The 18,367-nt window shown below is 41.6% G+C and overlaps 1 protein-coding gene across 1 annotated transcript; it reads right to left on the bottom strand.

Annotated features, from left to right (window-relative positions):
• Nucleotides 1-1,807: 1,807 nt before the first annotated feature.
• On the bottom strand, nt 1,808-14,341 carry si:dkeyp-87e7.4. The gene is made up of 2 exons (XM_021610805.2): nt 14,200-14,341; nt 1,808-4,799 (listed from the first exon to the last, which is right to left on the bottom strand). The coding sequence occupies exon 2, from the start codon at nt 4,739-4,741 to the stop codon at nt 3,806-3,808; it is 936 nt and encodes a 311-aa protein (XP_021466480.2). The 5' UTR covers nt 4,742-4,799; nt 14,200-14,341; the 3' UTR covers nt 1,808-3,805.
• Nucleotides 14,342-18,367: the final 4,026 nt, after the last annotated feature.

The raw sequence follows: 18,367 nt of genomic DNA on the forward strand, positions 1-18,367 counted from the left end.
GGTCTAAAGTAGGGCCCTACCTAGGGAACAGGGCCCCGGTCTAAAGTAGGGCCCTACCTAGGGAACAGGGCCCCAGTCTAAAGTAGGGCCCTACCTAGGGAACAGGGCCCCGGTCTCTTTAGTGCACTACCTAGGGAATAGGGCCCCGGTCTAAACAAGGGCACTACCTAGGGAATAGGGCCCCGGTCTAAAGTAGAGCACTACCTAGGGAATAGGGCCCCGGTCCTAACAAGGGCACTACCTAGGGAATAGGGCCCCGGTCCTAACAAGGGCACTACCTAGGGAATAGGGCCCCGGTCTAAAGTAGGGCACTACCTAGGGAATAGGGCCCCGGTCTAATAACGGGCACTACCTAGGGAATAGGGCCCCGGTCTAAAGTAGTGCACTACCTAGGGAACAGGGCCCCGGTCTAAAGTAGGGCCCTACCTAGGGAATAGGGCCCCGGTCTAAAGTAGGGCCCTACCTAGGGAATAGGGCCCCGGTCTAAACTAGGGCACTACCTAGGGAATAGGGCCCCGGTCTAAAGTAGTGCACTACCTAGGGAACAGGGCCCCGGTCTAAAGTAGTGCACTACCTAGGGAACAGGGCCCCGGTCTAAAGTAGGGCCCTACCTAGGGAACAGGGCCCTGGTCTAAAGTAGGGCCCTACGTAGGGAATAGGGTCCCGGTCTAGAGTAGTGCACTACCTAGGGAATAGGGCCCCGGTCTAAAGTAGTGCACTACCTAGGGAATAGGGCCCCGGTCTAAAGTAGTGCACTACCTAGGGAACAGGGCCCCGGTCTAAAGTTGTGCACTACCTAGGGAACAGGGCCCCGGTCTAAAGTAGGGCCCTACCTAGGGAATAGGGCCCCGGTCTAAACTAGGGCACTACCTAGGGAATAGGGCCCCGGTCTAAAGTGGTGCACTACCTAGGGAATAGGGCCCCGGTCTAAAGTGGTGCACTACCTAGGGAATAGGGCCCCGGTCTAAGGTGGTGCACTACCTAGGGAATAGGGCCCCGGTCTAAAGTAGGGCCCTACCTAGGGAATAGGGCCCCGGTCTAAAGTAGGGCACTACCTAGGGAATAGGGCCCTACCTAGGGAATAGGGCCCCGGTCTAAAGTAGGGCCCTACCTAGGAAATAGGGTACCGTTTGGGTCACACACACACCTAAATGAGAAAATGGAGGATGGCCCGTAACCACTGCATATTCTTGGCAGTTCCCTCTCAGTAAACACTGCCAATTTCCACCATTTGCCCCCAAGGCCTTAACAGCCTATAGCTCCAAGCCTGCCAGGGTCCAGTTAGGCTTGGTTTCACCAGTTGTGTTAGACTGCTAAGTAGACCTAGATCAAAACACAGAAGGCACGGTGGTTGATTTAGTTTTGGGACAAAGCCTAGTTCATTGGTTCCATTGTACTGGGCTAACTAAATAAAACACAGTTCAATTATTATAATTATTTGATATTTAACTCAAATGTATAGTCTGAAAATAGCCATTTCCCACTAAGAGAGAGATTGCCTGTTGAGAAAATACTCTCAGCTTGACCCTGTAATGTAAAGTTGTAAACTTGTCTCGACCGCTACCCCTGGGAGGTTGCCCACGACACTTGCCGCCCTTCCAAGCAGGGCAGTGTAAACAATTGTCTCGTTGAGCCGTAATAACAGAGCACTGTTTTTGAAACAACTGACATGTCTAGGCATTTTCCATTAGGAGACTTGTCTTGAGTTTTACCTGAAATTGACATTGTAGCTTTAAGGGAATCTCAGAACATAGCGTTTTGTTGCAATTAGATTCTCCCCCCCCCAATTCAAAAACCTCCCGGAAAATTAAATTAGTCCTTGAAGATATTTTATTAAACAATTTCTGAAAATTATCCAATAAGACTCAAAAAAAAAATCAAAACTGCAAGAAATGGACACATCTGTTAGGATACAAAATAAATAGTTGAGAACCTGCATAAATTGATCACTATCATGTGACCAGGGGACTCTAGACTTTATCCTAATGCATACCTTACGCAAAATGGCCATTCTGGGTCCTTCGGCAAACATGTGGAGCCCTGCAAACTCAGGTAATGCCATTTTAAGTAACTAATTGTGTTTTTGCGTTGCATAAACTAGGCTTTATAAAGAGACAGCCATGCTCACCTCGTGATTTTATTTCATACCGGTACAATGAAATAAAGATGAATAATAAACGGGGTGAAAAGACACGTTACAGCCATACCAATCTGCTCTTATTAACTTCCCCTTCGGCAATCACAACGACTGGTTGGTCCCTGGCTTGAACACAACCATTCAGTCATATTTATGGTATTTTCAGCATATGGCAACAAATTATCCATTTAAAAAGGCCCTGATTTTGGGCTACAACATGACGATTCAAGCAATTTGAACAAAAAAAAACTCTTCACTTACAATAAACCTGACAAATCATTCAACTTAACCAGTTCCTTAATTAATTAGACTGTAGTTTTGGCCTAAAATGTTTGCAACTTCTGGGATGGTGAAATTGGCAACAAAAAAACAATGCACCAATTAAATCCAGAGTTGAGGCGGGATGAAGAGGCAGCTATCCAATCAGAACAGTGAATCGTATCATGTGGCCTAACAGAGAGCACCAACGACATGTTTGGCACAAAAAAAAAAAAAAAAAAAAATACAGTAAGAGAGGTTAAACCAACATGAAGGGCGAGTCTCAAATTGGGACCCTATTCCCTATACTAGTGTAAAGGGAACATGGTGCTGTTTGGGACGTGGCCGATAACAGTCCCTGTGAAGTACCCTTGATTGACTGTGCCACTACAATACAACGTGTCTAACTTAAAGTAACCATTGAAGGAGCGCATCAGAAACCAGTCAACTGAACTAATGAAAGATCACAAAACACCGTGGCAACTTCTACACAAAACGGACAGCTTTAGTTTACTGTGCACTTTCACCGATTTACCAGTTAGTACCGATGGGCAGTTTGCACCAGATCTACGACAGAGTCAAAGTTAATATCGGTTTGCTGGAAAGTTTGGCAAAATCAAGGTTTAAAAAAAAATAATAATACAAGAATAGGGTGGTTTCAAATTCTTTACTCAGAGAAAATAAAAATCAGTCACTACAAAAAGGGTTAGGTTTACTGAAAAGAACAAGGCCAATTTAACTCTGCCCTGCAAATGGAGTTGTTACGATCTGAGTGCTTTACATTCAGCAAACATTTAGAGGCTCCCGAAAGTTCAAACTCTAGAAAAGAGGAAACACAAAAGTAGATTAAAGGGATAAATGGCTCAGTAGGCCAAACACAGGAAGACCTAAAAATCAAGCTGTAAAACAATAACCCTGAAAACAAGGGTGCCCATTTACAACAATTTCAGGGGACCAAATTGTTTTAAAAATTGTCATGTAGACTGTACCTAAAAAAATTATTGCAACAAACCAAAAATGTATCCTACAGTGTGCCGTGACACTGCTTACCAAGTCTATCAGTCCATCCTCAAGTGTACAAAACAGAAGTGTACAAAACAGAAGTGTACAAAACAGAAGCTGGTTAAAACAAAACAAAAAAATACAAATTTACATTCTGACCAGTAATGTCTATGCTTGAGTGTCTGAAATCAGCACCGTGTATAACTTCTGATCGACGTTAGGCCCTTCAGTCTTGTTGACGCGGTAGTCGTGACATCATCCCCTCTGCTCAAGGAACGTACTTTACTGTCGTCAGTCAGATGACGCCGTCCTGATGTTTTTTTTCCCTCTGGCTTCAACAGTAAAGAAAGACCTCTGTGGACTTCGCTAAGCCTCGTTGCAAAATGGACCCTAGGCTAAACCAAGAAGTTACTGGAGATATCGTTCACGCTGGTATTCAGCTAGAGTTTCATACAGCGGGCGTATCTGTATCACAGGGGACAGGTTCACCTGTAAGATCCTCTGGGCCTTCCTTCTCAGTTCCTCAACCGTGACGCAATCGTCCACTTTGATCACCTTCCACCTCAAACTGTTCCCGTCCAGCCGACACTCCTCCTGACGGTTCATCATCCACAGAGATTGGTCATCCGTCCAGGACCGTCTGTGGTTTGACACATCAGTCTTGTAGTTGTAAACTCCTCGGCCGTTCCCATAGATCACGGGGGCAGAATCGCCGATAAGGGCTCTGTTCCATTCCGGACAGGAGGCATGGTACCTTTGACCAACCATGGCCACAGCTTTGGGTGTTCTACCCGTGTTCGGCGACGGCAGTACCGGTATTCCCGAAAGTGTTGGAGGTTGAGAGTGAATCTGCATTCTCGCAGCGTGACCTCTCGTTAAACCTGTAACGTTCGTTAGTTTCAGGTACTGCTGCTGCACCTGGGCAGGATGCATAGTCAGAATCGGAGGTCTGGAAAAGACAGATCTCTTGTGAGATTCTGATGCACTACTCCACGATGCGTAATTGTTACACTCCTTTCTTTTCTTTTTCTTCTTACTCTTCCGTCCCCTCTTCTTGCCTGGCCTTGGACCCTTGCTGGCTACGTCCATAGAGCACGTGTCTTCCGGGAGGGTTTTCGCTGTACATGACCTGTAACCGTACACATCTTTGCTCCGTAGCACTTTGGGCTTATGGCCCTCTTCCTTAAGTCCCTGCACAAAGGATACCAGTTCCTCGGTGTCTGAAAGATCTTTCGACATAGGGTTGAGGATCTGTAACGCCTCGAAAAGGACAGTCTGTCCCGCTGAGGCTATTCTGGACCAGGAGTTGACGGCCTTCTCCACAACCGGTTCTGTGTAATTCATGACATCTGCCTTCAGGTGAAACCATTGAGAGCTCCTGAAGTCAGTCTTTCTCTTCACCCTGTTGAGAGAATGAAAAGAGTAGCAGTTTCCAACAAATAAAACAAGACAAACTAAAAAAATAAAATAAAAACATTGCATGCTTAGTTACTGTTGTAACGGACGGTAAGGGTCCCCATTGGGGTCAATTCTATGGGGGTGGAACTCTGATTTAGACCTCTAAATTCAGATGCATACGTTGCAGCAACGTGGACTGCATCTTGCACAAACGTCTTGGCAATAAGCTTGGAGACGTCACATCACAAAAGTAAAAAAAGTAGACTAAACATTAACGGAGATGTCAATTTTGGTGTCTGCATTATGTTCGCTTGTTAAGAGTGGTGCAGTAGCTAACTAGCTGTAAATAAGTGAATTGTTTCACCACACAGCCAAGTTAGCACTAAAATGTATTTACAGTTAGTTAGTTAGCAACCGCACTTACTCTTTTGCAAGCTACCATAACATTTGTTTCAATTAGTGTGTTTTCAGAAATGAGGAAGTCTCGTATTATCCAATATATTTGGCTAGGTGAAGAACTGCCGTGTTGCTTAACAGTTATTTTTGATAGAGAGTAGAGGTCGACAGATTAATTAATTAACTAATTAATTAGGGCAGATTTCAAGTATTTTTGGACACCGATTTGGCCAATGTTTAAAAAATGTATTTACACCTTTATTTAACTAGGCAAGTCAGTTAAGAACACATTCTTATTTTCAATGACGGCCTGGGAACGGTGGGTTAACTGCCTCGTTCAAGGTCAGAACGACAGATTTTCACCTTGTCAGCTCGGGGGATCCAATCTTGCAACCTTACAGTTAACTAGTCCAACGCTATAACAACCTGCCTCTCGTTGCACTCCACGAGGAGACCGACTGCCTGTTACGCAAATGCAGTAAGCCAAGGTAAGCTGCTAGCTAGCATTAAACTTATCTTATAAAAAACAATCAATCATAATCACTAGTTAACTACACATGGTTGATGATATTACTAGTTTTTATCTAGCGTGTCCTGCATTGCATATAATCGATGCGGTGCATATCGTTGCTCGATAGAGCAGTCTGACTGAGCGATGGTAGGCAGCAGCAGGCTCGTAAGCATTCATTGAAACAGCACTTTCGTGCGTTTTGCCAGCAGCTCTTCGTTGTGCGTCAAGCATTGCGCTGTTTATGACTCCAAGCCTATCAACTCCTGAGATGAGGCTGGTGTAACCAAAGTGAAATGGCTAGCTAGTTAGCGGGGTGCGCGCTAAGAGCGAGTGACGTTTGAAACGCTATGAGACATGGAGTGGTTGTTCCCCTTGCTCTGCATGGGTAACGCTGTTTCGAGGGTGGCTGTTGTCGTTGTGTTCCTAGTTCGAGCCCAGGTAGGAGCGAGGAGAGGGACGGAAGCCATACTGTTACACAGGCAATACTAAAGTACCTATAAGAACATATAATAGTCAAAGGTTAATAAAATACAAATGGTATAGAGAGAAATAGTCCTATAATAACTACAACCTAAAACGTCTTACCTGGGAATATTGAAGACTCATGTTAAAAGGAACCACCAGCTTTCATATGTTCTCATGTTCTGAGCAAGGAACTTAAACGTTAGCTTTCTTACATGGCACATATTGCACTTTTACTTTCTTCTCCAACACTTTGTTTTTGCATTATTTAAACCAAATTGAACACGTTTCATTATTTACTTGAGGCTAAATTGATTTTATTGATGTATTATATTAATTTAAAATAAGTGTTCATTCAGTATTGTTGTAATTGTCGTTATTACAAACAAAATACTTTAAAATTATTATTAGAATTTATTTTTTATTTTTTATTATTATTATTTTTTTTTAATTGTTAATCGGCCGATTAAATCGGTATAGGCTTTTTTTGGTCCTCCAATAATCGATTATGATTTTTCGGGGGTTGCAAAATCATAAATCGGTCGACCTCTAATTAAGTAGCCTAAATTGGGGCAAAGTGATGACTTTGGACAAGCAACATGGGTTTTGCTTAATCTGAAGTCGATTGCCTGTCAGACCTTGATCCCCCCTACCAGAGGGGGCGCTACTGTACTGACTCTCCACAAAGGACATACAAAAATTATGAAGTTTCACAAATCAAAAATGGTTACGCTTTGTTGATTCTTGTGATTTACAGCGAAGCATGCACTGCTGTCACTTGATTCATATTGTATAGCCTTACACTTTGAGCGACTGAAATCGGTAGGGGATAAGAGACATTGTGCGATTTTCAGCATTACTGACAAGATATTTTACAACCAGAGCTGAGAAAGTTCTTTATTTAAATCGCGATAACTAATCAATCAGTGGAGGGACGCTCTTGGATGCTTTGTTAGGGTCAGGGTTAGGGGTTAGGGGTTGGGGTTAGGGGTTAGGGTTAGGGGTTAGGGGTTAGGGGTTAGGGGTTGGGGTTAGGGTTAGGGTTAGGGGTTGGGGTTAGGGGTTGGGGTTTAGGGTTAGGAGTTAGCGTTGACAAAGTGTTTCACAAAAGAATGAACTCGACATCCATCAATATAAACTGCTCTAAGAAAAATGCACCAGTGTTATAAATCTGTTAAAGAAGTTAGCAAGGGGCCTCCCGAGTGGCGCAGCGGTCTAAGGCACTGCATCGCAGGTGCTTGAGGCGTCACTACAGTCTCGGGATCGATCACAGGCTGTGTCACAACCGGCTGTGACCGGGAGTCCCATAAGGCAGCGCACAATTGGCCCGGCGTCGTCTGGGTTAGGGGAGGCTTTACTTGGCTCTAGCGACTCCTTGTTTTATTTAACTAGGCAAGTCAGTTAACTTCACTAGGAAGGTGGCAGGATTCAGAATTTTGGATGAAAAGCATGCCCAAATTAAACTGCCTGCTACTCAGGCCCAGAAGATAAGATATGCATATAATTAGTAGATTTTGATAGAACACTAAAGTTTCCAAAACTGTTAAAATAATGTCTGTGAGTATAACAGTACTGATATGGCGGGCAAAAACCAGAGGAAAATCCAACCAGGAAGTACTATTATTTTGAAAGGCTGTTTTTCCAGTGAAAGCCTATCCACCATACAAAGACTTAGGACCCAGTTCACGAGCTCTATGGCTTCCTCAACATGTGACCAGTCTTTAGGCATTGTTTCAGGCTTTTACTCTGAAAAATAAGGGAGCTACAGCACTTTCAATCAGTGGCCAGTGGAAATTTCCATTCATCAGCCATGCGTCTGATCGGGAACGCGCCTTTCTCGTTTCTCCTTTCCTATTGACGAAGCTTTTGTCCGGTTGAAATATTATTGATTATTTATGACAAAAACAACATTGATTTTAAACATCGTTTGGCATGTTTCTACTAACTTTTATTGTACTTTAAAACCTTTCCTCTGGAACGCGCCTTCTGCATTCGCGATTACTGGACAAAATGCGCGAAAAAAAAAAGAAAGGTTTTTGATCATAAAGAGGGACATTATCAAACAAAACATTTATTGTCTAACATGGGATGAGCCACCAGATGAAAATCAAAGGTAAGTGATTCATTTTAATGCTATTTCTGACTTTTGTGACAACTCTCATTGTGAGAGGTGTCACAAATGGCTGTATGGGTTTCTGTGGCTAGGAGCTGACCTAACATAATCGCAATGTGCTTTCGCCGTAAAGCATTTTTGAAGTCTGACTCAGCGGTATGATGAGTATTTCTGTTATTTGATGCGGCTCTCTGCACTGTCACCGGATGTTTGTTTGAGACAATGCATTTCTGACCATTACGCGCCAATGGTAAACAGATTTTTGGATATAAATATGAACTTTATAGAACAAAACATACATGTATTGTGTAACATGAAGTCCTATGAGTGCCATCTGATGAAGATCAAAGGTTAGTGATTAATTTGATCTATTTCTGCTTTTTGTGACTCCTTTCTTTGGCTGGAAAAATGGCTGTGTTTTTCTGTGACTAGGTACTGACCTAACAATTGCATGGTGTGCTTTCGCAGTAAAGCCTTTTTGAAATTGGACACTGTGGTTGGATTTACAAGAAGTGTATCTTTAAAATGGTGGATAATACTTAAGGAATTTTAATTATGGGATTTCTGTTGTTTTGAATTTGGCGCCATGCAATTTCACTGGCTGTTGTCGAGGTGGGACGCTAGTGTCCCACTTGTACCAGAGAGGTTAAGAACAAATTCTTATTTTCAATGACGGCCTTGGAACAGTGGGTTAACTGCCTTGTTCAGGGGCAGAACGACAGATTTTTACCTTGTCAGCTCAGGGATTTGAACTAGTCCAACGCTGCTGCCAGGTAGCCTAGTGGTGGTTGTGACTGTAAAAACACCTTCTACCCATGTGCTTTTTCTCTATCAGCAAACATTCGGACATTGTATTTTTTTGTTGATATGGGTGCGAACACATTCGATATTGTTGTAGGGTACACTAGCAAGTGTAAAAATATTTGCCAAGGCATACGTGACTCGTTTCAGGAAACTATGCGTATGTCGCGCGTGACTGCGCCATTTGAGCGTACTTTTTGTATTGTTTTTCAGAATGCATTTTTTGTTGTTGCAGAAATGCCTTCTGGAACATGTGAATTTTCATGTGCCTTAATAACAAACGTTTATGCCATCTGTAAATACGAATACAATAGTTCAATTATGAGCCTAGTTGGTTAAGCATTGGAAAAAGCGAGAGCAACCTTCCCGCTAATAATTGGCTGAGATAATGAGTGGGCTGGACATGCCGACAGATGAGTTCAGATTGGTCTGCCATGTGGCACGAGTCTGTCTATAATATGAGCTGTTCAGTATGTGTAGGTCCTTTAAATAAAAAAAAATCCCTTTTCCTCCCCAATTTCTTAGTATCTAAGTAGTAGTTAGTTAGTCTTGTCCCATCGCTGCAACTCTTGTACGGACTCGGGAGAAGCGAAGGTAGAGAGGCGTGCGTCTTCCCGAAACACAACCCAGCCAAGCTTCTTGACACAATGCTCATCAATGTGTTGGAGGAAACACTATACACCCGGCGACCGTGTCAGCGTGCATAGGCCCGGCCCGCCACCCTATTAACATGAGTTGGTATTATGGTTCATTGTTTAGCTGCTAGCTACATGTCTAAACACTATGCAAGTCCCATCGCTATAATGCGATGGGACAAAGACATCCCGGCCAAAGCCTCCCCTAACGATGCTGGGCCAATTGTGCGCCGCACCATGGGTCTCCCGGTCGCGGCAGAGCCTGGACTCGAACCAGGATCTCTAGTGGCACAGAGATGCAGTGTCTTAGACCACTGCGCTACTCGGGAGGCCCTGTGAAGGTAATCCTTTCGAGCGTAGCTATTTTGAACGACATCACGTAGTAGAAATGCACAACTGTTGTTCTCCACTTTCTGGAGGACCGAGTTTTGAAATCAATAGAGCTAGAGTGTGAAGCTAAGGCGATGGAGAAAATGCTTTGCTTTGAAAAGACTGTTGTATAAAATAGCTGTCTCCGCATTACATCTTCAAACTAAGGGCAACCATGGCATCCGTGGCAGAGGGAGAAGCACCATCCATGTAATAGAGTCTAGCTAGCGACATTCAGATATTACACGTTTCTAATTTTATTTATTTAAACTTTATTTAACTAGGCAAGTCAGTTAAGAACAAATTCTTATTTTCAATGACGGCCTAGGAACAGTGGGTTAACTACCTGTTCAGGGGCAAAACGACAGATTTGTACCTTGTCAGCTCGGGGGTTTGAACTTGCAACCTTCCGGCTGGTTGGCTAGCTAAGGTTATCTGGCTGGTTAGCTCTAACCACTAGGCTACCCTGCCGCCTCTACAGTCTAACCACTAGGCTACTTTCTGCCATCAGAAAGTCATTTTCATTTCAAGTTAAAGTGTACTGTTAGCTAGCTAAGGTTATCTGGCTGGTTAGCTAGCTAACGTTACATGTATGAACTGTGTAGTAATATTATTAGTGTCTCAGAGCCATTTGCATTGCTAGTTATAGACTAATGTTAGCTAGCTAAGGTTATCTGGCTGGCTGGCTAGCTAAGGTTATCTGGCTGGCTGGCTAGCTAAGGTTATCTGGCTGGTTAGCTAGCTAAGGTTATCTGGCTGGTTAGCTAGCTAAGGTTATCTGGCTGGTTAGCTAGCTAAGGTTATCTGGCTGGTTAGCTAGCTAAGGTTATCTGGCTGGTTAGCTAGCTAAGGTTATCTGGCTGGTTAGCTAGCTAACGTTATCTGGCTGGTTAGCTAGCTAACGTTATCTGGCTGGTTAGCTAGCTAACGTTATCTGGCTGGTTAGCTAGCTAACGTTACGTGTATGATCTGTGTAGTAATATTATTCGTATCTCAGAGCCCTTTGCATTGCTAGTTCAATCCTAATGTTAGCTAGCTAACATTGAACCTGGTTGGTTAGCTACCTACAGATGCATGCAAGGTAGTAACATGAGATGGTGTTATGGTTAATTGTTTAGCTGCTAGCTACATGTCTAAACAAAAGACTCCACTATGCAAGTAACTAGATCAATAGACTGTTTGATGCCACTGCAACAACTGTCGACAGACGTATCTGGTAAATCTACTCTGATTTCAGAGCCCTCTCGCCTGAGTGTGCCAGAGCGCAGAAAAGGTTATGGGTTTATGAACGCTCAACATCCGTTGAATATGGCCGGTGTCAGTAAACGTTGGCAAAAAAAAAAGCGTCATTAAATTGTGGCCAGCAGCACATTCACCAACACTCTGGATAACATAGAAAAACAGCCTAACCAGCTCAGCTAGGGCAAGTAAAATGGTCAGAGAGAGCTGTTCTCTCATTTGTGTCTGGAAGTAGCTAGCCAACGTTAGCCAGTTAGGCTACAAGTTCAGCAACTTTCAAAGCAGAATTACTTCCCCATTGTTCTTCAACTGTTGTGTATGATATACAATTTTCTAGCTCGGAGTCTCTACTTTTATCCAAGGTAAAAAATATATATCAAAATTTTGCTACACAAGACTGAATCGAGCCGGTCGTTCACATATTATTGAATTATAAATCGTATTTTTTCACTTTAAATTTTTATTTTACCTTTATTTAACTAGGCAAGTCAGTTAAGAAAAAGTATTATTTTTTCCTTTTTTGTGTAGCTAACAAACTTTTGTACATCTCTCTGTTCCATACCTCAAGGTCAACTGTAATATGAATACTATTGTAAAGCACAATTTCTTCCCTTTCCAGCAAAATCAATGACGAGACCTTCAGGCTGCCAGTCTCTGCATGATTGAAGGCGGGGCAATGGAGCTCTGACGTTTTTTTCTCTCAAAATGGCGGACAGGGAAGAGAAAGCTACTTGAGCGATAGTGAAAGGGGGGTGGATATATGTGTGGGGAAGCGGATTTTTCACCCGATTTGTCGAACTTATCACCTCTAAAATGTAAATAAAACACTAAAGAATTTATATAATGTCTCATTACATACCTATTTGAAGGTTTCGTGTCTAACTTTAATAGGGTTTTTAGGACGCCGCTTAATTTCTCAGTTCTGCGGCTGTCGCGGCTTTTGAGAGTCGTGATGGCTCGCAGTGATGACGCAAAGAAAATTAACAATCGATTGAATTAACTATTGATGAACTCACGAGTAATTAACTTTACACTCACCATTGATCATTTCTTGTCTTAAATTATTATTATTTTTTTTAAATCGGCGCCTGGTGGAAATTCTGTACGGCACAGAATGAGTTGCATAACACGTCGTCACACTTTAACGTACAGCGTCAAACCGGTCTCCCCCACACTTTAACGTACAGCGTCAGAGGGGTCTCCCCCCCCCCTGTACAGCGTCAGAGGGGTCTCTCCCCCCCCCCCCCCCCCCCCAACTTTTCTCCAATACTATTGGTCCATTCAAATGTCACTTAACGCTGAATAGAAACTTAGTTGACACCCCGGTTTTTGATGCCAACACAGTTGCTACAGTCCCATTAGTTTTCATTGCAGCCTCGTTTGAATGGCGCGGTTGCCCAAATGTGTACGGAACGGAGTTAGCTAGCATTAGTGGTGTGTGTAGTTTGTAGCGTTTTACATAGGTTTAAAGCCTAATTTAAAACCTAACACATTAGCCTACTGTTCTTAGAACAAGTAACAAGTCATCTATATTACAACTAACGTAAACTCGTACATCGCCTTGGTCCGTACAATTGCCCTTATTTTAGCGCCCCAAAAATGTAATACTTCCAGATCAACTGTAATGTCAATTCCATTGTAAAGCACAATTTCTCCCCTTTCCAAATGATATTACCTAAACGCTGCCCGTTTCTGCATAATTCAAGCAGGCAATGAGACCCGTCAGGTCATTTAAAAAAAAATGGTGGGTGGGGGAAGTGAAACTAATGCGTGATAATGAGAAGGAGAGATGTCGTGTGGGAAAATTGCTTTTTCCCCCCCATGCGATCTGTCCAACTTATCACCTCTAAAATGTAAATAAAACACTATAAAGAGTTTATATAATGTGTCATTACATACCTGAAGGTTTGTGTCGAATTTGAATCAGGTTTTTAGGGCCGTGCTAAAGTGATCTTAGAAGTAAACAGCGGCTTTGAGAATGATGATCGCATGCAATGATGACGAAAAAAATTACTAGGTATCCCCCCCTTTATAAAGGATGATAGAAGTGCTACACCTGGTGGAGAGAGATTGTAAGACAGAAATAGTTGCTTTATGCGTGCTGTACCTAACGACATGACACGTCAAGATGTAACGGAGGGTCAGTTTTCTCAACTTTTCTCCAATACTATAGGTCCGTTACCATGTCCATCAACGCTTGACTAGAAACATAGTTCACGCCCCCGATTTTAAAGTCAACACAGTCGCTACAGTTCTCTTTGTAGCCTTGTTTGAATGTTGCGGTTGCGCACATTTGTACGGAATGGGGTGAGTTTACATTAATGACCCAAACACTGGTAGTGCCCCTTGTGGTAGGGAGGAACAAATTCAGAGAGCCAATAATTTTTTCTCAAATTTTTTTTTTTTCACCCAAAAATGTATTAATCCTAATTTCTCATGTCAGGTGCCTTTTCCCCCCTTTCTTGAGTGGGTATAAACATTTTTGTTTAGTCCCATATCAAAGCTAGATAGTGTGGTTTTAGATTCAATTGAAATATGACCAAATAATCTTACTAAGAAAACAAAAAGGGGATTACATTGAGTTAAAAAACAATGAAAATCACATTTATTTTCAAATAAAACCTCAGTAATACGACGTAAAATTCGACTTCACACAAAGCTAGCTAGCGTCTTCAACCGGGCCACTATACCACACTTCTCCCCCAGTTAGCCAGCCACAGTTTGCTATGCTATTTATGGTGTTTCCTTACGCTTTCTCTACGTTCAACGAGAAGTTGAAATGTTTTGAGGGAAATGTCATTAGTTGAAGCACGACAACGACCGTAGAAATACAAAACATCAACAAACAAAAAAAGAAAACAAAAAAATGAAACCTTACCTTCCTACGGTCCTAAGCAAGCATCAGTCGGTGTAGTTACAACTGAAGTGTAGATTAAAATGGCTGCAACAACAGTGGTGCGAATTGACAGTCAGTTACAAGAGGCGGGGCTTTAGATGGGGGGGAAAAAAGGAACCTGGATGGAATGAAAGCCCATATAAGGAAGAAGGGGCGTTTTGTGAACGTTCCATTCAAACCGTTTTTTTAGTTCGGTTCGGTGCCCATTTAGTCTTGATTTGAGTTCCGATTCTAGTATCATTTTTTTTCTCCGCGTTTCCCCTCCCTAATTTACCCATCGTTCACTCGCCCTCACGGATTTGAAAGCGTTCGATAGGCGCAATGGACGCCAGAAAAAAATTTTCTTCGATTGCACTTGTTTCATTGGATATGCGGATAAGTGGGTGCGCAAGAAAGGTTTTTAGTACTTGCATCTTGAACATGTAGTATATTTGACATTAAATATGTACACACATGATATATTCGGCAACTCTTGTTTCAATGCAATTTAATGGCAATTCTGATATATGGATTTATTGGGGTAATCTTTACATCAAAGGGATATAAATAAGTTCACTAAGAGGCAACATAGCAATGGATTTTCCATGTCCTGTAGGTTGAGGAAGTTATGCAATTCAGGGGACAGGGTTTTTTTTGTGTTTTTTTTGTTGTTGTTGACATAATACATCTGGGAATTTATTTGCCATATTGCATACAATGTATATCTAATGATACACATCATGAGCGGTATTTCCAGACTAATGAGGCGTGCATAGCTTGATGTTAGCATCTTTTCATGGGTTTTTTTTTTATAGTGAATTTCATGTCATAAAGGCTCTGCCACTTTGAAAGATGGAGTCTTGTACAATACATATTCACACGAAAATGTATTGGCATAAACAATTTTTTTTTTTTAACCAGTTGCATTTGAGGACAAAAATGCTGACAGTTGTGCCACACAGGTTATAAAAAAAGCTGTGGAGACATCTTCAATGTTCCGATCCAATGGCACTTTGGTTTATGAACTGATATACAGTACCAGTCAAGAATTTGGATACACTTACACTTACACTTACACATTCAAGGTTTTTTTAATACATTTTTTTATGTTCTACATTGTATAATAATAGTGAAGACATCAACACTATGAAATAACACATACGGAATCATGTAGTAACCAAAAAAGAGTGTTAAACGAATCAAAATATATTTTATATTTGAGATTCTTCATAGTAGCCACCCTTTGCCTTGATGACAGCTTTGCACACTCTTGGCATTCTCTCAACCAGCTTTATGAGGTAGTCACCTGGAATGCATTTCAATTAACAGGTGTGCCTCGTTAAAAGTACATTTGTGGAATTTCTTTCCTTCTTAATGCGTTTGAGCCAATCAGTTGTGTTGTGACAAGGTAGGGATGGTATACAGAAGATAGCCCTATTTGGTAAAAGACCAAGTCCATATTATGGTATGAACAGCTCAAAAAAGCAAAAAGAAACAACAGTCCATCATTCATTTAAGACGTGAGGGTCAGTCAATTCTGAAGAACTTTGAAAGTTTCTTCAAATGCAGTCGCAAAAACCATCAAGCGCTATAATGAAACTGGCTCTCATGAGGACCGCCACAGGAAAGGAAGACCCAGAGTTACCTCTGCTGCAGAGGATAAGTTCATTTGAGTTAACTGCACCTCAGAATGCAGCCCAAATTAAAGTAACAGACACATCTCAACATCAACTGTTCAGAGGAGACTGTGTAAATCAGGCCTTCATGGTGGAATTGCTGCAAAGAAACCACTACTAAAGGACACCAATAATAAGAAGAGACTTGCTTGGGTAGAAACACGAGCAATGGACATTAGACCGGTGGAAATCTGTCCTTTGGTCTGATGAGTCCAAATTTGACATTTTTGGTTCCAACCGCCGTGTCTTTGTGAGACGCAGAGTAGGTGAACAGATGATCTCCGCATCTGTGGTTCCCATCGTGAAGCATGGAGGAGGAGGTGTGATGGTGTCGGGGTGCTTTGCTGGTGAACTGTCAGTGATCTATTTAGAATTCAAGGCACACTTAACCAGCATGGCTACCACAGCATTATGCAGTGATACACCATCCCATCTGGTTTGCGCTTAGTGGGACTATCATTTGTTTTTCAAAAGGACATTGACCCAACACACCTCCAGGCTGTGTAAGGGCTATTTGACCAAGATAGAGAGTGATGGAGTGCTGCATCACCTGACCTCAACCCAATTGAGATGGTTTGGGATGAGTTGGACTGCAGAGTGAAGGAAAAGCAGCCAACAAGTGCTCAGCATATGTGGGAATCCTTCAAGACTGTTGGAAAAGCATTCCAGGTGAAGCTGATTGAGAGAATGCCAAGCGTGTGCAAAGCTGTCATCAAGGCAAAGGGTGGCTACTTTGAAGAATCTAAAATCTAAAATATATTTAGATTTGTTTTTAAAAAATTGGTTACTACATGATTCCATATGTGTTATTTTATAGTTTTGATGTCATCACTATTTATTCTAAATTGTAGAAAATAGTAAAAATAAAGAAAAACCCTTGAATGAGTAGGTGTGTCCAAACATTTGACTGGTACCGTACAAAACAATGATCGATTCAACAATTCAAGTTTTTAAATTTTAAATTATTATACCAAATTCTTGCTACCAACCAAATGTTATATACAGTACATGGGGCATACAAACATGTCAGCAGATTTAGCTGTGCAGATATCTATCTATTTTGGTATTGTAGCTGGTTTCAGGTCACAGGTTCAGGAGTGGCTAAAAAGTTAAAACATTGTTGTAAAATTAAATCCTACAAATAGCACTGTTGGGTGATCTGGAAAGCCATAGTCAATCGATCAACAATATAATATTACTTTTAGCAAAAAAATATAGTAATTTTTTAAAAATCACAATTTGTTGATAATATACGATTAGAGAGATTCAAAATGTATGTAAGACAGTACAGTTGAAACATAAATGGCACATGGAAATCAGGAGAGAAGGTGATGTATGGAGATAGGTGGGATGGGCTGAGAGATACTGAGGGGTGTAATTCATCTGTAATTGTTATTCATCTGTAATTGTAATTAATCTGTAATTGTTATTCATCTGTAATTGTAATTAATCTGTAATTGTTATTCATCTGTAATTGTTATTCATCTGTAATTGTAATTAATCTGTAATTATTATTCATCTGTAATTGTAATTAATCTGTAATTGTTATTCATCTGTAATTGTAATTAATCTGTAATTGTAATTAATCTGTAATTGTTATTCATCTGTAATTGTAATTAATCTGTAATTGTTATTCATCTGTAATTGTTATTCATCTGTAATTGTAATTAATCTGTAATTATTATTCATCTATAATTGTTATTCATCTGTAAATGTTATTCATCTGTAATTGTTATTCAATCTATAATTGTTATTCAATCTGTAATTGTAATTCATCTGTAATTGTTATTCGTCTGTAATTGTTATTCATCTGTAATTGTTATTCATCTGTAATAGTGGAGGCTGAAAATAATATACTGTATATTATGTCTGAGCACTTATGTCTGTATATTATGACCCCAAATGTTTAAAAAATATATACAATGAATTCAAATGTGTAAATAAAATGTTAAATAAAAAAATAGCATGAATGTAAAAACGTATTTATAACAATTCAACATGTGTACTTTTGGATGTTGGATTCTGGGTGGTGGCTGATTTGGGGTGGGGGGGGGGGGGGGGGGGGGGGGGGGGGGGTTGGAGGGTTGGAGAGTGGGGGGGGGGGGTTGGAGGGTTGGAGAGGGGGGGGGTTGGAGGGTTGGAGAGTGGGGGAGTTACAGTATGGTTTCAATGTGTATGCTGAAGAGGACAGTGGGTGTGTGTACGAAGAGATGGGGTAGATGGAGGATGAGGCTGGTGTGCCCACGTGCACACACAGGTCTGGTAGAGAGCGTTCATCTCAGGGGTGTTGTCAGTACACGAATCGGTGTGTTCTTTGATTGTGGTGCGTGCGAGTGCATTTCATAGTGCAGAGTGGGATGTACACACGCATACACACGCTCACTCACGTATACAAGCCCATTTGTTTCCATGTTCCCTCCTTCTCTCCTCAATTAACATTTCACATTTTTCAAAAAGAGGGAGGAGAGGAAGCAGGAGAGTAGGCAGGAGAGGGG

The sequence above is a fragment of the Oncorhynchus mykiss genome, chromosome 7 (genome assembly GCF_013265735.2).
Source record: "Oncorhynchus mykiss isolate Arlee chromosome 7, USDA_OmykA_1.1, whole genome shotgun sequence".
In the NCBI taxonomy this organism is placed as follows: domain Eukaryota; kingdom Metazoa; phylum Chordata; class Actinopteri; order Salmoniformes; family Salmonidae; genus Oncorhynchus; species Oncorhynchus mykiss.